The 25,267-nt window shown below is 48.9% G+C and overlaps 1 protein-coding gene across 1 annotated transcript in view; it reads left to right on the forward strand.

Moving 5' to 3' along the window:
• Positions 1–25,267, forward strand: part of CACNA1I (calcium voltage-gated channel subunit alpha1 I) — a 124,953-nt gene that overhangs the window by 76,637 nt on the left and 23,049 nt on the right. The window contains exons 9-26 of the mRNA XM_043543708.1: positions 2,272–2,423; positions 3,211–3,396; positions 4,140–4,257; positions 4,850–5,005; positions 5,303–5,393; positions 7,261–7,463; positions 8,692–9,111; positions 10,676–10,776; positions 12,163–12,286; positions 13,258–13,326; positions 14,121–14,305; positions 15,995–16,121; positions 17,178–17,303; positions 18,555–18,644; positions 19,700–19,892; positions 21,111–21,262; positions 23,618–23,727; positions 24,132–24,265. Of these exons, the coding sequence (XP_043399643.1) occupies positions 2,272–2,423; positions 3,211–3,396; positions 4,140–4,257; positions 4,850–5,005; positions 5,303–5,393; positions 7,261–7,463; positions 8,692–9,111; positions 10,676–10,776; positions 12,163–12,286; positions 13,258–13,326; positions 14,121–14,305; positions 15,995–16,121; positions 17,178–17,303; positions 18,555–18,644; positions 19,700–19,892; positions 21,111–21,262; positions 23,618–23,727; positions 24,132–24,265 (2,737 nt within the window). The remainder of the gene's footprint in view (positions 1–2,271; positions 2,424–3,210; positions 3,397–4,139; positions 4,258–4,849; positions 5,006–5,302; positions 5,394–7,260; positions 7,464–8,691; positions 9,112–10,675; positions 10,777–12,162; positions 12,287–13,257; positions 13,327–14,120; positions 14,306–15,994; positions 16,122–17,177; positions 17,304–18,554; positions 18,645–19,699; positions 19,893–21,110; positions 21,263–23,617; positions 23,728–24,131; positions 24,266–25,267) is intronic.

Consider the following 25,267-nt stretch of genomic DNA (forward strand, 5'->3'; position numbering starts at 1 on the left):
GGGAGCAGGCTCCAGTCCATTAATTTACTTGGGATAAGAACAATCAGAGTTGGATTCTTGTGCCTCCTGGAGTGGACTCTGGGTGCAGCTCGTGGGAGGAGGCAGGAGGGAAAGAACCAGAACTGTATTACTGTGTGTGTGTGTGAGCACCCCTCCCCCCAATGTACTGCTGGTACAGCCTGTGGGGAAGGGAGGAGACACCATTATTTTCTTAATTTAAGCACCTTTCCTTTAAAAGGACAGTAACCCTGCCCTTGTCATCATCAATAAAAAGGTGAATCAATGAGTCTCCTCCTCACGGGGCCCCATGGGGCAGTGCTCACTTCAGTGGAGAACGTTTGCTTAGGCCTGGATGCAGTCCCCGTCTCCTTTCCCAATGGGCTCCCCTGCCTGTCCTCTCTTATCACCACCAGGGGGCGCCAGCAGTCTCTCTGTCACTAATTTTGTGTTATGTCAGAAGTATGACCTGGCATTTATGGGTAGCTCAGCCCCCCATGAGGAAAGAGGCCAAGTGGATCTGTGATGGACACCCGATGTGTGGGGGCCTGTGTACACCAGAGAGTGAATGCTGCTGCGCCCTAGTGGATAGACTGTATTAGGCTTGCTCATGTCAGTTCCCTCTGGGACTGGACTACGGGAGCTGCTCCTTTAGGGATGGAAGGGACGGGAGCGTGTGGGGAATCAGACTTCAGCTATGTAATCCTATCCTGGGCAGCTTGTACTGACATATACACGAGGAGTCTGACTTTCCTTTCACATTGGTGACACTTTTGTTGCTTGTCATGCCATTAAAGTCTCATTGAAGTATGTGTGACAGAGCAAAAGAGAAAGAGAGAGTCTGCCCCCTACTGACGGGAATGTGTCAGACATTGTTATGTTTATTTCCATTCCCCTTGCTGGCTAACCTAGTGTCGTTCCAACTCAGCCAGTGAGGGGAGCCAGTATACTCTCACACATATAAGTGAGTCCATTATAATCAACTGGGGGGAGGGCTCCTCCTCCGCTTCACAACACCACCACCCCCTCCCCCGGCCGTCCCTTTCTGAGAGAGGATGGAAAGAATATGTCATCAATAGTGACAGCACAGCCCCCAGCCATATAAACATCCACTTCATCATTGCTGAGCAAACAGGCTGGACCCCTTCCCAGCCTTGTCAGAGGGGCCTCCAAGAACTGAGCACAGCAAAGAAATATCCATTAATTCTGAAAACAAAAGGAGTAATTGAATTTGTTCAGGCTTGTTCAACTGATTGAGTCATTAAAGCTCTCTCTTTCTCTCTATCGCACACACACCACCCTTTGGCTGGAAGAAGCTGAATTACCTGTGGCAAAAGGTGTCACGGATTCAGTAGATGCAGATATCCTGGCCTGGACCAGTTATTTCCTTTTACTGACATATTTGCCCTGTTTTGTTTGTTGGGAATTTCTCCCATTGTCTCACCAGTTTCCTCTTTCTTCCTCATTGTCCATTTCCCTCTGTTTCTTATTCCCTCTTGTTCTCTCTGTCCCTTGTTGTTAGACATTAACAGGCTACTCCTCATTGCTGATGTGTTATTCATGCACTCTGATATTCCCCTGGGTAATTACTTAGACCACTGCAAAGAGGAAGGTATGAGAAAAGATTGCCAGAGCAGGCCCAGCAAATGAATTCTGGCAAGGAAAAGGATGGGGGGAGGGGAGAAAGGAGAATGGGGTAGAAAAGAGAGAAAACAAGGGACCAAAGGACAGATGTGTGGAAAGAGAAAGGAAAGGGGGCAGGGAGAAGGTTGGGAGGTAGGGTTGGGAGCTTGCTGGGGAGGGACTGTGTAAACACAAAGAAGAAAGAGAACACTGAGGTCTGGTCTACACGAGAAAATTAGGTCGTCATAACTACGTCACTGAGGAGTGTGGAAAAATCCACACCCTTGAGCCGTTTAGTTAAGCTGACTTAAGTCCCCCAGCACTAGATGGATAGAAAAATTCTTCTGTCAAGCTAGCTGCTGCCTCTCAGGGAGGTAGAGTTCCTACGTGAAGGCAAAACCCTTCCCATCAGCATAGGTAGTGTCTACACTGAGTTGACACAGCTGTGTCACTGTTGCATTTTAAGTATAGAAAAGCCCAAAGATGGCACCATTGGTCCCCTCTGTAATCAGCTCTACCGTCCTTCCCATTTCCCGCATGACTCCCATCCATGCACAACCGTGTGTCGTACAAGAACGATATCCTTTGATTTCTGAGGTGACATTTTCAGATCTTGCCTGATTCTGATCCTTGCTTTTGCCGCTCCTGCAGCCAGAAGAACTGACCAACATCTTGGAGATCAGCAATGTTGTGTTCACCAGCATGTTTGCCCTGGAGATGATCCTGAAACTCGCCGCCTTTGGCCTCTTTGATTACCTCCGCAATCCCTACAACATCTTCGACAGCATCATTGTCATCATCAGGTGACGACCCCAAAATAGGGAGACCAGGCTGGGGATACTGAGGTGCAGATGCAGAGAGGCAGATCAGTGCCTGAACTGGGTTGCTGTGCCATTTCTGCTTCAGCTTTTTAATAAGTTCCAATCTGAGGGAAAGCATGGTTAATGCACAAAGCAAAGAATCGGGAGCTCTAGATTTTATTCCCAGCTCGAACACTGACTCACTGACCTTGGGCAAGTCACATAACCTTTCTGTCCTCTGTTTCCCCCTCTGTAAAATGGGGATAATAATAGTTATCTACCTCAGAAGTTTGTGAGGCTTAATTAGTTGGTGCATGTAAAGCATTTTGAGGTACTTGGATGAAACATGCTGTAGAAGTGCAAAGTATTATAAAGGAGCTTTCCCCCGTAGGGCCTTATGATACAGCATTTGAACACGCCCGAGTAGCTGAGCAGCTCTTCAATTTTCCCCAGCAAGAAATGCAGTTTTACAGACATATACATACAAAATGTACACTGCATACACATACCTGATTCAGATTCTCTTTTACACCCAGATTTTTTTGCACACGCATATGCACACCCTGCCAACACACACACTTGATTCACACAGAATTCTCTCTTTTTCACTGTCTCAGTTCACACAGATTCTCTCTTTTACACACACAGACGCTGCATTGGTGAAAGAGTTCTCTCTCCCTCTCTCACTACCTCCGTCCTGTTTTTCTACCGCTCTCTTTCTTTGTCCCTTTCCGTCTGCATCTCTCCTTGTCCAACTTTCTCTCTCCTCCTTTGTCTCTCTGGGCCACAGCATCTGGGAGATCATTGGCCAGTCAGATGGGGGGCTGTCAGTGCTGAGAACTTTCCGCCTCCTGCGGGTGCTGAAGCTCGTACGTTTCATGCCTGCTCTGCGACGCCAGCTGGTGGTGCTGATGAAGACCATGGACAATGTGGCCACCTTCTGTATGCTCCTTATGCTCTTCATCTTTATCTTCAGGTGAGGAGGTATTGTCTTCAGAGCAATTTGAGGAGACATCTCAGGGCATATACAAACCCTGGCACCAATCTCTTTGTGACTCATCCTGCCCAAGTCTTTACTTTAGACATCTTTACTTTAGACTTTAGGAACTTGGTTAGTTCTCAGAGACAGATCCTCAGCTGGTGTAAATTGACTGTATCAGCTGAGGATCTGGCCCTCAGGTGTTCACAAGTAGAGGCTTGATGGGGGTGGAGAAACTTTGCCAGCCAGGGAGTGTGCTGATCTGGGTTTCCATTAGAAAGGGTGAGTTCTGTCAGTGACCTGTTGTTCACTGCAGGGAACAGTCTGACTCTTCCCTTTCCCCCTCACTAATTATTACAGAAGTGTGGTGTGGAGTACCTGGCAGTATTTCACAGCACACCATGCAGATAAGCTAGAAGTGGGTGGAAACAGGGAATGGAACAAGAGAGAATGGTGGAGTTAACGGCCATGGGGCAGGACTGGATGGAGTAGCCAGAAGCTGGGGGTCTTGATGCTTATGGTGGTGCAGGGGGAAGGAGAGGGTGCACGAGGAGATACAGTGTTTTGCCCTTATTCACCGGTAGATCTTGATGGGTTAGGTATATTTTTATATCCCTTACTCTGGTGACAAGTCGCAGCAGGTTGGATTGTGAAAGAAAAAAGGGGAACTGCTCTAACAAGCTCATTTTGGTGGCAGAGATATTTAAATTGGACACCGTCTCCTCTTCCCCACCCAACAGCATCCTGGGAATGCACATCTTTGGGTGCAAATTCAGCCTCCGGACAGACACCGGAGACACAGTCCCTGACCGGAAGAATTTTGATTCGCTGCTCTGGGCCATCGTCACTGTGTTCCAGGTGAGTCAACACAGCTTCCATGGGCAGGCCAGACAATGGGATTGGAGGGGGATCTCAAAGTGCATTGGATCAGGAATTAGTTGTAGGTTTGTACAATTGAATGTTACACTCATTCCTGATGACACAAAAACCAATCCACGAGGCTCCAGCATGTGATTCTGAGAGAGGAGCGACAGACACATGCTGTATAATCAAGCAGCTGACATCTTTGCGACCTCCAAGGAGCAAGGAGACAATGGAAGGATGCAGCATTTAGAAAGGTCAGAGCTGTTGGGGCAACTCCTGTGTTTAATGTTGTCACCGTAGCGTACACACTATGCTTGTGTGTGTTTGTCTCTTCCCATTCGCCTGAGGTCTCTTGAGCTATTGCCATGGAGACAGTGTGAGAGATGGACCATGTTCACTGATGGCAGTCATTAGGCACCTGGGGTGGGATGTTGAGAGAAGATGGGGGAGCCTCACTCTGCAATAGGCATGTGGTGGTTAGATGATTTTCCTCTCACTGCTCATTAACACAGCCTCCTTCCTCTATAATCCCTTTCATTCTCATTTTGCTCCAGGGGGCTCACGCAGCCTCTCTTCTGTCTTGCAGATCCTGACCCAGGAGGACTGGAACGTCGTGCTGTATAATGGCATGGCCTCCACCTCACCGTGGGCATCCCTTTACTTTGTGGCCCTCATGACCTTTGGCAACTATGTCCTCTTCAATCTGCTGGTGGCTATCCTGGTGGAGGGCTTCCAGGCTGAGGTGAGTTGCCACTCCATGGAGGTGAGGTGCAGATGAGGGAGACGGCCTAAGGGGAAGACACCCTTTCCTGGGGGTGTCAAACCACTGATATGGAGGAGGGAGTTAACACCCCATCTTATGCACCCTGCAAAGGTGACTCAGTCCCCCTCCATTGGCCAGGAGTTCAGCAACTAAGCACTTGCAGACCACACAGGGATTCCTCTATCATCTGTAGCAATGGACAATCAGAGGGAACAGAATCCCTTCCCCTGGGGGGCTCATGAGTCACAGACCTTTGCATTGATTTTTCTATTCCAGGGTGATGCCAATCGGTCGTACTCAGACGAAGATCAGAGTTCATCAAACATGGAGGACTTTGACAAGTTCCAGGACAGCCAGGATGTCTCAGGTCAGTGGATCCTCCCACCTCGTTTGTTCTTGTCCTACCAGCAGCTGGGTGAAAAATGTAAATGTGCACATCTCCCTAAAATCTCATTCCTCTTTCCAAGATGGGACCAGAATGCTTTGGTCCTGACTAAAGCACTTTCATGGCAGTGCAGTTTTATGCAGTTTTGTTTGTTTTAAAGTCACTGTCAGCTTGCAATGTCACTTGCAAAAATTAGAGCTATGGCAAAATTCTGTAATGCTGTAGCTAAGACAAATGTGATCCTTGGATAGCAAAGCGGATCAGAGATATTGCATCAAGTAGGAGCAGGGAGGCATTACTACATCTGCATACAGCATTGGTGAGACCATTGCTGGAATTCTGTGTCCAGTTCTGGTGTCTACACTTAAATTGGAAAGCATTCAGAGAAGAGCTATAAGAATGATATGAGGTCTAGAAAACTTGCCTCATAATGAGAAAGAAAGTAATCTAAATTATTTAATTTATCCAACAGAAGGTTAAGAGGTGACTTGATCATGGTCTACAAGTACCTACAGGGGAAAAGATTTCTCATGGTAAATGGCTCTTTAATCTAGCAGAAAAAGGCATAATGAGATCCAATGGGTGGAAGCTGAAGCTGTGGACAAATTCAGACTAGAAATAAGGGGCACATTTCTAACAGTGAGGATAATTAGTCCTTAGCATAGGCGCCGACTGCATGGGTGCTCCGGGGCTGGAGCATCCACCAGGCAGAGGGGAAGACGGCACCTATGGTGGCCTGTGTTATACAGGAGGTCAGACTAGGCGATCAGAATGGTCCCTTCTGGCCTTAATATCTATGAATGTAATAGAAAAGAGCAGCATATTTATTATTAAGAATATTTTGATTTCTTCTTTCTCCCATCTGTGCCTCTCCCTGGCACCCCGCAGGAGCAAATTAAAGCAGGTTTGCTGGATCCTTAGGATCTGTGAGCAGTGAGGGGGCCCAGTGCAGCAGTGAGTCAGTGAGAATTCACAGCAGACTGGGAGGAGGAGTGTGTGCATGGGAATTTGGAGAAAGATAAAGGATTTCCAAGGAGGCCACAAAGTTTTGGTGGATCTGGGCCCCAATGAGTCTCAGTCTGCCCCTCAGTATCTCAGCCCAACAAACTGATCTGAGAAAAACAGGGAACATGCCTAAAATATTCAATGGCTGCTGGTCTCACAGTTGTAGCATTTGTTTCAGATGTGTGGATGACTGCCCCCTAATTCTAGCAAGTGGGGACACTGTCTCCCTCATGTGCTCCCAGGCAAGAGCCTTGCAGCATGAGTCTGCAGGGAGCGCTATCTGGTCGGCTCGCCAACGGCTTTGCCTGGCCTTAAGCAGAGCTCTCTTGTAGGCACACTCCCTGCTCTGGGTCCATTAGAGTGAAGGAGGCTGAGCAAGTGGACTCAGCTAAGTGAAAGCTGTTGTGTGAAACACCCTTCCCCCTCCAAAGCCAGAAGAGAGGGAATGCTGCCAGCACTTCTCAAAGGGGCAGGGAAAAGTGACAAGGAAGAGAAGATGACATGGGGTGGGTAGAAAGAAAGGCAAGTTGCATCATCACTTGTGTTCTTTGGCACCCCACCTCACCTCCTAGAGGTGTGCCCATGGAAGGACAGACGTAGTTCAAAGGACTTTGGGGAATCAGTGCACCTAGTGCTTGGGAGAGAGGCCATGGCCTCAAGTCTATCACTGTCCTGACCCACCCTTTGCATACAACCCAAAGGCACCAGGAAGCAGTGTTGGGTTCTAACAGGGCTAAGCAAACAAAACATTAAAACATTCACTGAATGGTGCATGAGGAAACCACAGAAGGGAAAGGAATGTCTTCTTCTCTCTTTCTTTCTCTCTCTGTGTTTTTCTGCTCAGATCCCAGGCTCTGTGCAATTCCCATGACCCCGAATGGACACCTTGACCCCAGCCTACCTTCTTCCAACCAGCCAGTGGCAGCTGGTGGGGTCACAAGTTCTGCCCGGAATTCCCTGCAGCCAGACCAGATCCTTATTGCCTTGGGTTCCAGGAAGAGCAGTGTGATGTCACTGGGGAGAATGACCTACGACCAGAGGTCACTGGTGAGTGAGTAGAACCATGAGTAACATACTTCTTCTGAAACCCAGGGGATCCATTGTCTCAGTGCCATCATCTTGGAATTCCATTGGGGGTTCTACCCCTACTGGAAACTTACTAACAGAAGCTTGTTGCCTGTCCCCGTTTAGCCTGAGGTGGTCGCCATTTCCAGTTTCTCGATCCATATTCCACTATGACTGGGTGTAGGATTCAAGTGCCTTGTTATCTCCCCTGGAGTCTTCCCTCCAGAATGAAATGTGCATTGACCTCTTAGCCCTCCACCGCAGTTCTGGAGCACAGAGCTTGGAATTATGGTGCCCTGCCTCCTCGGTAACATAAAAAACACATGGAGAGCTTCTGCCATTAGGAAAGGATGGTTAATATCAGACCTAGCAGGTCCTCTACCTGGAGAAGTTTCTGGAGCCCTTAGTTCAGGTGAAAATCAAAACCTTGACCTGCAGCACCCTTTCCTGTCCTAGGCCTGCCACCCCTGTCTGTTCCTCCAGACTACCGTCACTCACAGTTCTGCCAGTGCACTTCGATCCTATCCTCTAGCACTCCTGTTAGTTCAGTGCTTGGGCACTTCAACCACCAACACACACAGCTTTACTGGTGCACTTCAATCCTGATGTGCGGCATACCCTGCTATCCCAGTCCTTTGTTTCTCCTGAGCAGAGATGGGTGCTGGTAACAATTGGTGTTGAGATTTGGTGATGTGGAGCACTAGGCTGAGACCCTCAAACCCATATCTCTTGCTTTCTCCTCTCATTTGGATTGTAAGCTCTTTGAGGCAAAGACTATGGGCTGGATTTTCCATCACCCTGTTCCCTGTGCACCAGTGCAAAGCAAGTGCAAAACGCTACCAACCTGATTTTGTAGGGCTTTAGCCCCACTTTCCATTGGTGTAAATGACTACATGAGCCCTTTGCTTTCTAACTTACCTTATGTGTAAAGTGCCTGGCACACAGCTGGGGCTATAAAATAAATATGACAGTGATTAATTAATTAAGAATTATTAATTAATAATAATAATAATAATTAATTTGATGCCAGATTTACAGAGGTCACCTTTGACTTCACAAAATGCCTCTCCTGGAGGGGTGGGAAAGCAGTGCTTTGTAATCTTGTATTAGGAGATTTAGGGGCCCCAGAGGTGAGTCTTTGATCTAACCTGCTGAGGCCCCATCTTCCCCGTGACCCGAGTCACTGAATCCCTGTCTTCCTCTCTTACAGTCTAGCTCTCGCAGTTCTCACTATGGTGCATGGGGCCGCAGCGGGGCCTGGGGGAGCCGCCGCTCCAGCTGGAACAGCCTGGCTCGGGGACACAGCCTAAAACACAAACCTCCATCTGCCGAGCATGAATCTCTACTGTCTGGGGAAAGGCACAGGGTGGCGGATGGAGAACGAGAGGGGATGGGAAGGGCCCCTCATCACCGGCGGACGCTCTCGCTGGACACCAAAGATTCCTGTGACCTGGTGGAGCTGACGTCATCAGTCCCATCCAGTCACAGGGCAGCACGGAAGGTGGGTGTGGCTCTGGGCACCAGCGAGCACCAGGACTGTAACGGCAAAATGCCCAATATCGCTAAGGAGATTTTCCCAAAGATGGACGACCGCAAGGAACATGGAGAGGACGAGGAGGAGATAGACTATGTGAGTACAGGGGGCTTCACCAGAGGAGCACCAAGGGGCTACAAGGGGGACAGCAATCACAAGAGATGGGAGGTGAGTTGTGCCAGCCTGGGAGACGTCCGTGCTCAAGGCAAGATCAGATCACAGAATCCCTATGGGCTAGCCTGAGGTCTCTTGGAGCCTCAAGCAGAAGAAGACCAGAGTGCTGCTTCTTAGCCAGCCTCCAAGGCTCCGGTGCCCAAAACTGAAGAGATTACTGTGACACTCCAGTGGGGTCAGGGTCAATGGATATTTTAGCAGAAGTTTTCACTGTATAAAATGACATCACTAGGACTTCACTTATGTTACGAATTACACCTGGTAGGACACGCACACAACTGCTGCGAATTATACCTTGTAGGACACGCACACAAATGCTACGAATTACACCTGGTAGGACACGCACACAAATGCGGCGAATTATACCTGATAGGACACGCACACCAGTGCTGCGAATTATACCTGATAGGACACGCACACCAATGTTGCGAATTATACCTGATAGGACACGCACACCAATGTTGCGAATTATACCTGATAGGTCACGCACAGTTCAAATCTAGGCTGAGGCACAGAAACAAAGTCCACAACTGCAGAGTTCCCAAAAGACACTAAGTTTATTACGCTCGAGCGTGGTGCCCCCCTGCTAGCCAGGAGGGGACCCTGAATACAGATTATACAAAGGTTATATACTTTTTAGCAAAGCATGTTGCCCTCGTGCATCGAAAACCTTAGCCAATAAACAAACCCTTGTCTTATCTACCACCTATCCCTGCTTGGTGCATTCCTCGTGCTATACCAGTATGTTAATTACACAGCATGGTCCTAAAGCCATGCATCAGTAACCTTTATTATCAGGATGGGAGGCCTCACATCAAGGCCAAGAGACAGGGAGTTAGAGACTGACAAAAACCAGATACTGGGAGTCAAGGCAGGCTGGAGACAAGGAGGAGGATTTTCACAGGGATTCAGTATCTAAGGATCACTCCTCCTGGTGTATGATGTGCTGGCATTTAAACAATGGTGGGCCCCAAACCAAAATGGAATCACATGTGCTAACTTTTCCTTAACACTTAGGAGGAAAGATGCCAGTAGATGCCCATTCTGCCTTAGGCTCATTGGCTAGGCTGTGGGCCCAGTACTCTGTCTCCACTGTCCCTGAGGTTCGCGGGTAGTGCTGATACAAAGATCCAGTGTGCAACGGGCAGCGTCAGTGTCAGCGTTCCACAGCAGAGTACAGGCTAGCATCAGGTTCAGTTTTAAGGAGTCAGAAGTGAAGCTTGATACTCTTCCTCCTGGGAGGAAAACAGGCTTATGGAATAGCAGGCCCAATGAATTTTCCACCCACCTCATCGCTCCCCCTGTGACTATGACATCAGCTCCTTTCCTCATACGGGGTTGGGGCGGAGAGGGTAGAGAGAGGAGGATCTGGGGAGGCAATGTATCCAAGTTACTGGTATTTTAGGTTTAAAGAAAAAGGACAGAATGGACTTCTCAGTGAAGTGGGGAGGTGGCCAGTGACAACCCAGTCCCTTGTGTCCTGCAGAGCCTGTGTTTCCGCATCCGGAAGATGATGGACGTATATAAGCCAGACTGGTGTGAGATACGGGAGGATTGGTCCATCTACCTCTTCTCTCCACAAAACAGGTTCGCCCCAATTTTGTCGGTGGAGGGGTGGTTTAGTATAATCCTGTTACAGCAGCCATGTACATGGGTTGGATGCTGAGCCTGCAGTTTTAAACTTTCAAAGATGGGAATGATTTTGTTGCTTCCAGTCACAGCCTCTCCACCCAACTCTTGTTTGGTCCCTGAGGTGAGGGTAGAGAAGGGGAATCCTGAAAGGCTACTGTTGTTTTCCTTCCGGGGAATGCTCCGTTTTTCTTCAGTGTAACTTAAGGCAAGGCAGAGAATACTAATTCTGACCAAAAAAGATGATGAATGTATTCTTAACTTATCTGTGCCGTTGGCAATGTCTCTGGTGGCACAAGAGTGGCCCGCATTGCATTAGAGGCCACGAAGTTGACTTATTAGCAATCCAATCACACTTTGTTTGGGCAAAGTTAGTATTCTCTGCACTTACCAAAATAAATATTAGAAGAACTCCTCCTTCCACCAGGAGGAAACAGTGTTTATCACCAACCATCAGCATGCTACACCACAGGGTAACAGCTCATGGAAACAAGAGGGTTTCATCATAACTGCTGGAAGATTAATCTTGGCTGCACGTGCTGATCTCCTACCTATTGTACTGGTTATGGCGGCTTTTAGAGAAGCTGGAGGGCAATAGAACTAGTCATCTATTTTCATGGCAGTTATTCCTCATCAGCTGGCAGCACAAGGGAGTTTGATGCCTCGAACACTCTGGTAATCCCAGCACAGACATATCATGATAGGAAATTTTAAGTTGGGGGAGAGGGGATGGGTTAAAGATTGTGACTCATCATCACCCTGTGAGAGCAGAGCTTAGAGAGGAAGGGTGGTGCGGTGCTTTGGGCATTTCTCTGGGGCTTGGGAGACTGAGGTTCAATTCCTTGCTCCACCACAGATTTCCTCTGTGATTTTGGGTAAGTCAGTTAGCCTCCCTGTGCCTTAGCTCCCCATCTGTAAAATGGGGATAACAACTCTGCCCTACCTCACAGGGGTGTTGTGTGGAGAAAGAAATAAAAGTACTGTGGTGATGGAGGGCATATAAACAACTAGAATAGACAGACAGCGCTTCGGGGATAAGGTCCTTACAAATGCAGGTGGTTTCTCAGGAGGCGCTCTTTAGAGAATTATTATTACTTGCATTGAGGTTAGCCCAGGCATGGAGCAGGACCCTGTTGTGCTAGGTGCTGTACAAACACCAAACAAAAAGACAGTTCCTCCCTGAACAAATATGTCTCCTTTCCAGTCTGGTAATGTGCACAACAGGGCAGCTGATTTTACACTAGAGAATGTTACAATTCAGGCAGAACTCTCTTGCTCCATCCCCCGCCATACCCAATTTAATTTCACCCCAGGCACATGGGTCCTTTTGGAACTCTCTTGCAGGTTCCGCATCCTCTGCCAAACCATCATTGCTCACAAGCTCTTTGACTACGTTGTTCTGGCCTTCATCTTCCTGAACTGCATCACCATTGCCCTGGAGAGACCGCAGATCGAGCATCGGAGCACGGTGAGCAAACTTGCACCCTCAACCTTTTTTGGCTGAACACAACCCCTGAACAGGTGTGGTGGACAAAGTTCAGTAATTCTCTGGGCATTGCATAGGCTCTGGATAAGCCACAGTGCTGGAGAGTAACCCCCATCCCCAAAAACACACACCCCCCTCCATGATTTCTCTGTATGGACTAAGAGGCCTGCTTGCCTCCCTTTCAAGGCCTTAAAATAGTATAATCCTTCTTTCTCAGGAGTAGCTTCCTATATCATGGAAGGCAGAAGGGTCCTCCAGGCCCTCACAGTTGGGAGGTGGCTTGCCAATGGGAGTCAAATAACTAGGGACCATGAAACTAAAAGAGGGTGGTAACCTGGCTATGTAGCAGTGTGCCCGTGGGAATGGCATGCTAGGATTCAAGTGTGCTGTTTCTGCATTGGCTTTGAATGTGGATCTGGGTGCCGTGGTTGGGGAGAGGCTGGTGTGCTTCAGTGGGTGAATATATTCTCGGTTCTCCTCGATTCATTCTTAACAGAGGTCACAGCTGAAATGGCTTTTTGAGTGTCTCTGCTGAGTCCACATCGCCAAACGACACCACAGTTAGGTGAAGTCTGGGCTCAGGAGAGGTCCAAGAGTGGGGTGACAGGGCTGGGCTGCCAGTCAGCATTGTATTGCATTGCCAGATGGTGAAAGTCTCCATAGCTAGATTAGCAGCAGATGCTGCAGATCACAATTACAGTGCATTAGCAGAGCTGTGTGGGAGTTGCAAGACTGGAGTAACAGGGAACACTGAAGGTCAGGACCGAGGTGCATTGGCTGAGCCGGGCGGGATGAAGGTTGTTCAGCATGTGCCCTTGGCTGTAGCCAGTGCTCTCTCTCCCACCTTCACAAGACAGTGAAATTTGTCAAGTTCATAACAAAGGATTTAGTAAACTCACAGAAATGTGGAAATGTCTCTCAGTGTTTTAGGGGCTTTTTTCTGTTCTTTCTAGGAGAGGATCTTTCTCACCGTATCCAACTACATTTTCACGGCAATCTTCGTAGCTGAGATGACACTAAAGGTAAGTCACCTGGAGACAGTCAGCCTTTTTCCATGTGTCATGGGCCCAACACATCTGCCTTCTACTCGTCATCTTTCCTCAGTCCATCCATCCTTTCAGTCTTCCAAGGAGGTCCACCCACTCCTCATGAACTCTGTCATGTTAGGGGCATGTCCAACCATTGGGTTTGAATCTCATTTTCAGATTTGGATGCATGAACTTAAACACCTTTTAGACATCTAAACAAGGGACCTGGTTTTCAGAGGTGATGAGCATTCACAGATTCCACTGACTTCGGTAGCATCTTCTGGTGTTCAGCAGCTCTGAAAAGCAAACCACTTATTTAAGTGTCTGAATATGGATTTAGGTGCTTAATTTTACATACTCAAGTCTGAAAAATTTGGATTAAGTGATTTACATAAAGTCACCAGAAGAGCATGGATGAGAGCCCCTGTCTTCTGACTGCATGCCCCTTGTCTTATCCTCTGTACATCACCATCTCCCTCCAGTGCGGTAGTGCTCGGGGGAGTGGAGGAGATATTGGTTGAGAGGTGAGAGGACTTCATCAAGGCTTTGGTGGGTCTTTATTGTTTTTTCTAGAACATTTGCACTCCAGCATTTGATTTCTGTGCCTCCATTTTTACTTCACAGACTGTGGGTCTTTTCTGAGAAAGCAGATGAGTGTCAGTGTCATGGAAGGGTGAAAGATGGGTGATCATTGCTTCTTCACCTGTTGCTATCGAGTTATTAAGTACTTTCCCTCTGGATGGTGGAGAGTTTAACTCCCCATGCTCTCCCCCTCTCCTGTCCTGTAGGTGGTCTCTCTAGGCCTATATTTTGGGGAGCAGGCCTATCTCCGCAGCAGCTGGAACATCCTAGATGGCTTCTTGGTCTTTGTGTCCCTCATTGACATTGTGGTCTCAGTGGCCTCTGCTGGAGGAGCTAAAATTCTGGGGGTGCTCCGGGTCCTCCGACTGCTGCGCACTTTACGTCCTCTCAGGTGAGAACCCCATGGGCAAATTCCTAGTCTTCCATCCTCTCTCTCACTCTGTCCCTTCCTCTATCCACCCAGGAATGGCTCCCACACAGTGCCAGTATTAGAACATGCTTTATGGAGAGACAGGGCATTGGCCAAGACCCTCAGGTTAACTAACCCCCCCCCCCACACACACACACACACACCCCTTAGCGTCCTGTTGGGCTGTGCATCAGAAAAGGGCTGATGGAAAATCCTACTAGGGATGAGAATGTTGTGTAGTGTCCTCTCCACAGGGATGTTTCTCTTAACTGTGCATTGGATGTATTGTTTCTTGACTTTAGCAAAGCTTTTGACACGGTCTCCCACAGTATTCTTGTCAGCAAGTTAAAGAAGTTTGGGCTGGATGAATGCACTATAAGGTGGGTAGAAAGTTGGCTAGATTGTCGGGCTCAACGGGTAGTGATCAATGGCTTCATGTCTAGTTGGCAGCCGGTATCAAGTGGAGTGCCCCAGGGGTCGGTCCTGGGGCCGGTTTTGTTCAATATCTTCATAAATGATCTGGAGGATGGTGTGGATTGCACTCTCAGCAAATTTGCGGATGATACTAAACTAGGAGGAGTGGTAGATACGCTGAAGGGCAGGGGTAGGATACAGAGGGACCTAGACAAATTGGAGGATTGGGCCAAAAGAAATCTGATGAGGTTCAATAAGGATAAGTGCAGGGTCCTGCACTTAGGACGGAAGAACCCAATGCACCGCTACAGACTAGGGACTGAATGGCTAGGTAGCAGTTCTGCGGAAAAGGACCTAGGGGTTGCAGTGGACGAGAAGCTGGATATGAGTCAGCAGTGTGCCCTTGTTGCCAAGAAGGCCAGTGGCATTTTGGGATGTATAAGTAGGGGCATAGCGAGCAGATCGAGGGACGTGATCGTCCCCCTCTATTCGACATTGGTGAGGCCTCATCTGGAGTACTGTGTCCAGTTTTGGGCCCCACACTACAAGAAGGATGTGGATAAATTGGAGAGAGTCCAGCGAAGGGCAACAAAAATGATTAGGGGTCTGGAACACATGACTTATGAGGAGAGGCTGAGGGAACTGGGATTGTTTAGTCTGCAGAAGAGAAGAATGAGGGGGGATTTGATAGCTGCTTTCAACTACCTGAGAGGTGGTTCCAGAGAGGATGGTTCTAGACTATTCTCAGTGGTAGAAGAGGACAGGACAAGGAGTAATGGTCTCAAGTTGCAGTGGAGGAGGTTTAGGTTGGATATTAGGAAAAAAATTTTCACTAGGAGGGTGGTGAAACACTGGAATGCGTTACCTAGGGAGGTGGTAGAATCTCCTTCCTTAGAAGTTTTTAAGGTCAGGCTTGACAAAGCCCTGGCTGGGATGATTTGATTGGGGATTGGTCCTGCTTTGAGCAGGGGGTTGGACTAGATGACCTCCTGAGGTCCCTTCCAACCCTGATATTCTATGATTCTCCTCCAGCCCCTAAGGTAGTCACTGCAATATCCTCATTAGGTAACGCGCCCAAGTCCTGCTGTGAGGGACTCAAACCCACAGCATTCAGGCCTAGGGGAGAGCACGCTGTCCACTGGATGATAGCTGCACCATGATATCTGGGGTGCTACTGTTGTCTGATTCTGAAAACACAGGGGAAGAAAGAACTCTGCCATCTCTCTGTCTCACCCCCTCACGCTCCGTCCCTTCCAGGGTCATCAGCCGTGCCCCAGGCCTGAAGCTGGTGGTGGAGACACTCATCTCATCCCTCAAACCCATTGGGAACATTGTCCTCATTTGCTGTGCCTTCTTCATCATCTTTGGCATCCTGGGTGTGCAGGTAGGGTTGTTGTTGTCTATCAAGCACCCGCAACGTGCTCGGCACTGTACTGCCATGTAGGAAGCATAATGTAGACACAGTTAAGCAGATGGAGTTGTGGCGGGGGGCGCGGGGAGGGGGGGAGTGGGCCAGGCATCCCAGGACACCTTCCTGATCCTCTGCCCTGCTCTGTCCTCCTTTACGTAGTTCTCATCATAATGATTCTTAAGCCTTTGGCAATGGCAGGTAGGGTCAATGCTGAGGTCTTTCAACAGTAGAGACTAATATTCAGATCATGGTGTTAGAAGAGCTGAAGAGAAGGCCCAGGAGTGGAGTAGCAGCTGGGCGTGCTGCAGGGCATGACTCTGATGCAGTGACAGAGCAGTGTCAGTTGGGGCAGCCGCACAGGGGCCTGCGCGATGCCTGGCTCTAGGCAGTTCTTTCTCTCCCCTTCGTTCCAAGCGCTAAATCCACACACAATGTGGCGTGTGTCAGGGAGGGGAGGGGGGGAGGGAGGCAAGCAGGGGGGAAGTTAATCCTCCCTATTTTAGGCTTGTGCTGCAGAGGAGTGCTGGAGTGGGTGTTACTTCCCTCTCAGAGAATGTGCGACACTTAGTCTGTATGCAGACTGTTCTGATGAGCCTGTACAAATGCGCAATCCAGTACCCTCCATATGGAAAAGGAGCCTGGGGCAGAAGAACCGCATCAGTGTCCCTTTATTTAAAAGTACCGGCGAAGTAGGCGATATTTTTCTGGGTCTTTGCTCTCACAAGAGATCTTTTTCCCTTCAGTACACCTAGCAGCCATCTGAGGGAGTGGATGGCTCTGGGGGATTGGGCATGGGGTGTTTCATATCTAGGTCATTGGTTCCAATCCAGCCCCAGCAGGCCACCACATGGCTGTCAGAGTGGGAGGACTTTCAGTCACTGCTGACCCAAGGCAAGATTATAATCAGTGACAGAGAGGCGAAAGGCTCCATGTCCGCTCCTAGTCTGAGGAGCTTCCTATTGCTCTTTGTCCCCTGACACTGAGGAAGTCTGAGGGAGACTCACTGACCAAGTCGCTTCCATCTTATAGCTCTTCAAGGGGAAGTTCTACCACTGCCTCGGGATTGACATCCGTAACATCACCAACAGGTCTGACTGTATGGCTGCCAATTACAAGTGGGTACACCAAAAGTACAACTTTGACAACCTTGGACAGGTATGTGCAGGACCCTCCAAGCCCCCTCCTCTCACGTGAACCTGGGCTGTGCTTTGCCCCTTCCGGTGTCTCCCGCCAAAGCCACACTCACTCATTTTGAGGGGAAGGGTGGAGTGTTCCAGAACACACTCTGAGCCAGAGGAGGCTGTCATGTGAACAGGGGGTGGGGGAGGAGGCTGGTTAGACATGGGTGTCCAGGTTAAAGCAGAGTAACTCGTGTAAGGATGCAGCTTCCATGCTGAAGGGGCGGAAAGGGGGATGTAACAGCTCAAGCAACTCACATGAGTGTAAGCTAAAGGCAGGGGATAGGGGGCAGGGGGCTGCTTTTCCTTACATTCTCCTAGGAGTGCCTCTTCTTGCTAGCCCCTGACCTCCCTCAACATGTAACACCCGGTTCCTGACCCATGCTTAGGGGTGAATCCTGCCTTCACTTGCACAGGAGCACCTTCCATTGGCATTGCATGTAAATGATTGCAGCTTTGAGCCCTTACGGCCTGATTCTCTGAGCAGGGTGCGACTCAAGGGTAACTCGCTGACGTCAGTGCAGTTAAAAAACAGTGAAAGGAGAATCAGGCCCTTCATAAGCAACTTACACCCCCGTTTACATCGCCAGGGAGTTGGGCCAATGGTGTCTATGTAATCTGCGTGTCTGCAGTCCCCTTAGGCACCACCAAGGAAACGTCTGCAGGATTGGCAGAATCCTCCCTTCCTCTCTGCAGCCTCCCTACCAGTCCTGTTAGTGGAGTGCTGCCTTCTAAGGCAAGGGGCCACACCAGGCTCTTTGGTTTCTGAGCTAAGGTCCATGCATGCAAGTAGGGAGGCTTCCTCAAAGGCAGGGGTGGCAGGTGGGTGTTTTCTGATTGTGTTGGCCAGATCTGCCTTGGCTCTTGTAGATTTCGCCATGTCTCTAGCCTTTATATATTTTCACAGTCAAGCAGCAGGCCTGTCGTCCTGAGGTTTTCTGTGTTTTAATTCATCTGCCTGATGCAGTTGTTGCTGAGTTCATTTGTCCCTGGGGAGGGGAAACCTTTTACTCTGGTGCTTCCACAGGGCAGACTTGCATAATGGTCCCTCTCTGCTGGCAGCTCCCCTCCCTCTCCCATCTGTTAGTAGTTATGCAGATCACAAGTGCTTGGAGGATGACACCTTGAGTTTTAATTGTGTTTTGTGCCTAAGAACTTAAAACCTGAACCATCCCCACCCTACCGCACACAGATGCTCTGTGTCTGACGTGTTTCTCTTGTGTTCTAGGCCCTGATGTCCCTCTTCGTTCTGGCCTCCAAAGATGGTTGGGTCAATATTATGTATAATGGACTAGATGCTGTGGCTGTTGACCAGCAGGTATAGAGACTTCCTTCGACACTGATCATGCCATCTAGACCTCCTTCAGGCAGGAAGGTGGAAGCATGCTGTATCAGCCAGCTTTTGGTACTTCCTCTCCACCCAACAGCATTTTATAGCATTGCTCTGACCCTGTCCATCTGCGAGCCCCTTCTCTTCACTTTCGTTATTACTGGTGGATCAGGGCCGTGGTTCTGCATATGCAGGGAGGAGTGTTTGGAAGTGATTAGCCTGGTGGGCACTCATTGTAGCCCTTGTCCTTTATTTAGCTGGGTAAGTTATGCAGGCTGGGTCCTTATGTATCCTGTGATATCTTTGAAGCAGCAGTCACCCATGTCTTTCTCGACATGGTGCATCCACCAGATTTACAGTTGGTTCCTCTAATTGCTTATAAATTGGGATCCTCTGTCCCTGCAACTAAGTCCCAATGGTATCCAAAACTCACACTGACTTGAGTAATGCAGGGTCAGGCCCCTGGCAAAGGCTGCAGCGACAGAGGACTGAATGGCCGTGAGGATACTATCCTTACCCTCTGTTCTCAACACTAGAAGTGCTGTTGGTCTTTTAAAACCCTCAGTGGTGAGAAACCGAGAAACAGTAATGAGAAACTTTTCTATTTGATCCTGACTGACACCTGCTTTCAGGCACCCCTCACCTTTCAGGGGTTCCCCCATTGCACCTTAGAGGTGTGATTTACTTACCCTCAGCCCAACACACCTTTTCTTCAGGTATCTTTAGTGTCTGTCATATTCTCTGATGTTTTAATTGTCCATTTGATCTGTTGTGATTATATTGGAATTGTAGGTGCAGCATCCTGAGTGCTTTATTATTATTATAAACTTCTCCTTGACTTCCAGACACCCAGACTATTTGTTGCTCCTACCCTCATTTTCATAATCCTTTCCCAAAGAGCCAATCACAATCTGTTGATCTCCCTCATTTTCACAATCCTGCCACTTCCAGCCAATCACAACCTGCTGCTCTCCTTCATTTTCATAACCCCGCCTCTGACTCCCAGTCAGCCAATCACAGCCTTTCTTTTCTTTTATTCCCAGCCAGTGACCAACAACAACCCCTGGATGCTCCTTTACTTCATCTCATTCCTCCTCATCGTCAGCTTCTTCGTTCTCAACATGTTCGTGGGGGTGGTGGTGGAGAACTTCCACAAGTGCCGGCAGCATCAGGAGGCAGAGGAGGCACGCCGGCGGGAGGAGAAGCGCCTCAGGCGCCTGGAGAAGAAGCGCAGGAGTAAGGCACAGCCTCAGTGTTTGGTTGGTTCGTAGGCCAAGGTTTTCTGAGAAAAACCTCCTCCTCCTCCTCCTCCTCTTCTTTTATTTTTTGACTGATCAGTTTCTCTATATAACAGCATCTCTGTCAATGCTCTCAGCACTGCTCTGCTCTCGGTGGGACACTGCTGCCGGGCTGCCGTATTGCCTCACGCCCCCAGCCAGCTACCCTCACGTCAGAATCCCGGCAACAGAGGGTAGAGGTGACAGGGTGCCTGATGGCAACTGGGGGTGTTGGGAAAGGCTCCTTTTCCCTTAACGCCTTGCCTCTAGAAAATAACACATTCATAGACGTGTGCGTGTGTGTGTGTGTGTGTGTGTGTGTGTTCTCTGGGAACCTCCACCCAGACACAAACACTCCAGCCCTCAGGGATTTAGACACTCCTTTGGAGAGCCCTGTGGCACCAGCCAGTGCTGTTGGGCGGACCCCTACATTAATCCTTTCCTGTTTAATGCAAAATGAGGCAAGGGAGAAGAGGAAAAAACCCACACTGTGTTGCTGGGCCTTTCTATTCCTGTGGCAGTTTCTCCAAGGCTTCCTTGGAACTAAGAGGGTCCCCCCACAGTGATGGTCCCCACGTGTCTGTTTCCTGTCCTCCAATGAGAGAAACATCACAGATGCACACTTGACCCTGGGTGCTGGCAATCACCCCTGCTCCTTCCTACCCCTACCCCGGAGATCCTGTCTGATTACTCTCCTCCTTTCCAAGCCCATGGGCTTCCGTCTTCCTTCCCCTTCTTCAGTTTTTCCTGTCCCTGATGCCACCTCTGGGCGTCTCCTGGAGCCAATTGCTCCTTTTTATCATTTGTGATCTTAATTTGTTGAGGCATGAAATGCTGATTTAGTGCCATTTCCACAAACATAGGACTAACAGATTCTTTCTATCGCTCCCACCTTCCCTCTCTTGTCTCTCCCTGCCTCCTCTTTCCTTTTACACTCTCTCTTTCTTCACCATTTCTGTTTTCTTTATCTGCATTCTTTATTTTATTTTTCTCCTTTTTTCTATCTGTTTCCTCTGCTTCTTCCTTCTCCGTTCCTGTTTCTGTCTCTCCCTCCCTCCCTGCCTTTCCATTGCTTCTATTCTTTCCCCCACTTTCCTTCCTAATTCCCTTTGTTTCTCTTCCCTCTCTCTTCTATCTTCTCTCTCTCTCTCTCTCTCTCTCCCCCCTCCCATTGAAGAGGCGCAGCGCTTGCCGTATTATGCCACCTACTGCTCTGTCCGCCTCCTCATCCATTCGGTCTGCACCAGCCACTACTTGGACATCTTCATCACCTTCATCATCTGCCTCAACGTCGTCACCATGTCCCTGGAGCACTACAACCAGCCAGTGGTGAGTGAGTTCAAGGGACCAAACCCTGCCCCTACCTCCCTCTCTTTCTTTTCGCCATCTCATTTTCCATAACAAAAGAGACTTGACATTTTCCCTTCCAAGCAGTCAAACACATAAGGGGTCACTAGGTTATAAGTAAAACTTAGCAGCCATTAGAGATTGACTTGGAAGAGCAGCATCTCCCAGCATGCTTTGCAGAGGGGGTAAAATTGCAACCCAAAGGAAATCTCTATATATTCTGTAATCTTTTCTAACCTCTATCTTCTCAAACCTATCCCCTCTGCAATGTCTCCTCCCCACTCCTTATCCTGGCAACCCCACGTGCTCGAAACACTAACCAGCGACTGATTGTGTAATTTCACTACAGCTGCTGGTGTCATGATCCACCATGATAGATGGTAGAGGAGAGTCCCTGTGAAAACTGTCGTGCAAAATTCTGCAAGATAGGGTGATAGAGGGAGTTAGTTCTTTCCACTGTCATGTGGATGACCCAAGTTTAGCCTCATGGTTTCCTTCTCTTTGTAGTTTCCCTTGGGCCCCAGCAGAGGGTGGCATACTGCCCTGGGAGCTAGTGCTTTGCACTGCTAGATGGATCAGATTTCAGTTTCTCAGTAGCCACCCCCAAACCTCAGTGGAGTGAGCTGGGAGTGCTACAGGGGCTGGCACACCCAGTCCTTGGATAGCTGAAGAGAGACCCTCACCCAGTCACCCTCATTCCACAAGAGAAGCAGTGTGGACAGACTCTGAAGAGAGTCTGACCTAGTTTCTCTCAGCTGGAAGAAGGGTGATCACAACAGAAGGTCTTGAGGGTTGGGAAAGATCAATATTTGGGGTGGGGGAGATTTGGAAATCCTCAATATTTGTTGACAGGGTTACAGACACGTGCGGGAGAGGGGAAATGTGTGCTGGAAAAGGGGCTTTCTCCCTCTATCTGAAAGCACCACACTCACTGCTCTGTGTGTCCAGAAGCATGCAGTTCCAGGGAGCCCCTTTCCATCTCCAGGAAGCCCTTGGTAAACTCCTGAGGGTTTGAGGTGACAAATCTGATTTCATAGCTGGAGCTGGTTGTATTAGAAGTGACCAGGGCTGTGACTTGTCTATTGTTGCTCAATTCACTGCCAAGTTTTTCCTCTAGGTCCAGCTTATCTTTCTGGTTGGCTGTTTAATTTTGTTACTGTTTATCTTGTGTTCCTGAACTGCCCCCTTGTCCTGCCCTGGATTCCTCACAGTGTTTCCTATATCCCCTATTTGTTCTGCAAAAGTTAGCATCCCTTATGCCTTCTCACCCACACATCACATCTTGGACAAGTCAATTAGCTTCCCTGTGTCTCAGTTTCTTCATCTTTGCAATAGGGATAAGCATACCCATTTCCTCACAGGCGTATGGTGAGGCTTCCCTAATCAGTTCTTGCGAAGTGCTTTTAGATTTCCAGGTAAAAGGTTCTGTGGACATGCTACATACAATTAATAGAAACCCTCTGGTGGCAGTGGCACCAATTCAGATATTTCTTTGGGGGAGGGCTAATTCCAGTCCCCGCCCGCTCCGCGAGGTCACCTTCAGCCAGGGAGTCTCCCTTCTCTGTACAAAGGGGCACCCAGGTCAAATTTCAGTGGTGTTGCGACCACGCAGCCGGAGGGACATTCCACTGCTCCAGGAGCCACAGTAGTGATTTAGTATGGAGCCACTGCTTAAAAGTGAGCAGCCCAGGGTCTGTGGAACTTTGAGTGAGTCTAAACACTTTGGGCGGGGGGGGGGGGGAATTCACCCCCACAGCCCTCCCTAGCTGGTGCCACTGTTTGGTGGAGAACAGGGACCTTACACGGGAGAACCAGGGCAGCAGAGTAGAGGGCGGAAGCTTGCTAAATACCCACCTAGTCCCCAACCAGAGACACGGGGTTTCCCCTTACTGCAGATAACGACAGGTTATTTGCTCTGATGCACTCTCCCTGCCTGAAACATTCCCTGTAGATTTATGGAAGCCATTTATAGGGTAACACCTGGGTGATGTCCCATGAACCTGATGCTGCTGATGTCAGAGATGCTGGGTGATGGTGCTTTGTTAACCCTTTGCACACCACCACCCTTCCCTAGACCTGCCCATTCTCTTGAGCCGTGGCTAGGCAGAGCAGCAGGTATCCTGAGAGCCCCTTGGCATGGGAGTGCAGTGTGATGGCTGCTGCCCTTGGTAAGTCTGTGCCAGCATTCAAGTTGTTGCAATCCAGGATTTGGCAGCCCCCTCCTGCCTCCACCATTCCTGACCAGTCAAGCAGGCTGGAACTCAGTGACTTCACAAGCACGTCTGTAGTTAATGCCTCTCACTCTCCACCTCTCTCAGCATCTCTTTCCATCCACAGTCTCTTGAGACTGCCCTGAAGTACTGCAACTACATGTTCACCACAGTCTTTGTGCTGGAGGCGGTTCTGAAGCTAGTGGCATTTGGACTGCGGCGATTCTTCAAAGACAGGTGAGCAGTAGGGCACGCAGGTCGTCCGGTGAGGCAGTGAAGTTTGGGGAGGGATCTGTATCTGCAGTGGAATCCTAGAGCATGGGGGCCTCAACTTCTTCCTTGTTCCGGGTAGCAAAGATCTTACTAGCTTCACTTTAAACACACTGGAGCGATAATGGGTTAATGAGAGTTATCCAATGCTTCCTCTTGTTGGAGTCTGCTGATTGGTCCAGGAAGCAGAGTAGACGGGAGTAGAATAAATGACATCCAGTCATATTAGGCTCTAACTGTCACAGCGAGGCCTCCGATTCACTGATTTGGAGGATTTTATTTTACTTTATATTTAAAATGTAATGAATTCACATTCCCCTGTCAGTCACACTGGAAAGCTCCATTCTTCCTTATTCTTTTATTTTTTTAAGGTGGAACCAGCTGGACCTGGCCATTGTGCTGCTGTCTGTCATGGGCATCACACTGGAGGAGATTGAAATCAACGCAGCTCTCCCCATCAACCCCACCATCATCCGCATCATGAGGGTGCTGCGCATTGCCCGGGGTGAGAGAGACACTGGAGGGAGACGTGGGACACAGACACCCCTGGGTGGGACAGAATGCACTGGGTGCTGCCTGTGATGCCAGTTCACCAATTGGCTTCTCATATCTGTAATCTTGGATGGTTATGGAAACTCAGGGCTTGTTTACAAGAGCAGTTATTCTGGAATAACTATTCCTGATTAACTCCATGTGTGGATGCTCTTATTCTGGAATAAGAGTGCCTTATTCTGAATTAGCTTAATCCATTTTGGATTAAGTTTATTCAGATCAAAGCACTCTTATTCCAGAATAAGAGCATTCACACATGGAGTTTAATCAGAAATAGTTAATCCACCACCTTATTCCTGATTGATTTTCATGTGTAGACAATCCCTTAGGCTGTCTCCTGATTGCCCTCAACTTGACATTTAGACAAACCTTTGTCCAGGAGAGCAGTAGTGGCTTTCACTTTGTGAGAGGGACCAAAATGATTGGCAGATTTTGTGAGAAACAAATTCTTTCTTCTTTTCTTTTGTAATGCAAATGTTGCTGTAATTTTTACAGAAAAGACAAAGGGCCTGTGTGGTTTGCACTGGGGAGGATAGATTTACAGTGATGAGGGCGAATACTTGCCAAGCTGCATTTGCAAAAAGGAGGAGGAAATGAAGCAGGTGTAGAAGGATACGGAATTGGAGTAGGAGAGATTGGTGATGTGTGGTGTTGGGAAAGGGAGGGCCAGTGTTCAGGATGTATGGGGATAGGATGGAAGGAACCAGAGTGGGCATGGAATTAGAGAGAAGGGGTCGTTAGTATGCAGAGGGATAAGTTAGAATGGAAGGGACCGTGGGGCGGACGTGGGGGTGGGGCGTGGAAGGAAAATGGCCAGTTGGAGGAGGAGAGAGAGGTTGGTGGGTCAGTTTTACAATGGAGGAGAACGATAGAACACCCGCATGGTGTGCTCCATCCAGTTGTCCTGGCATATTGGAAGCAGATTTCTCTCCCTTGAGTCCCAGCTCTGAGTGAC

The sequence above is a fragment of the Chelonia mydas genome, chromosome 1, assembly GCF_015237465.2.
Source record: "Chelonia mydas isolate rCheMyd1 chromosome 1, rCheMyd1.pri.v2, whole genome shotgun sequence".
Lineage (NCBI taxonomy): Eukaryota > Metazoa > Chordata > Testudines > Cheloniidae > Chelonia > Chelonia mydas.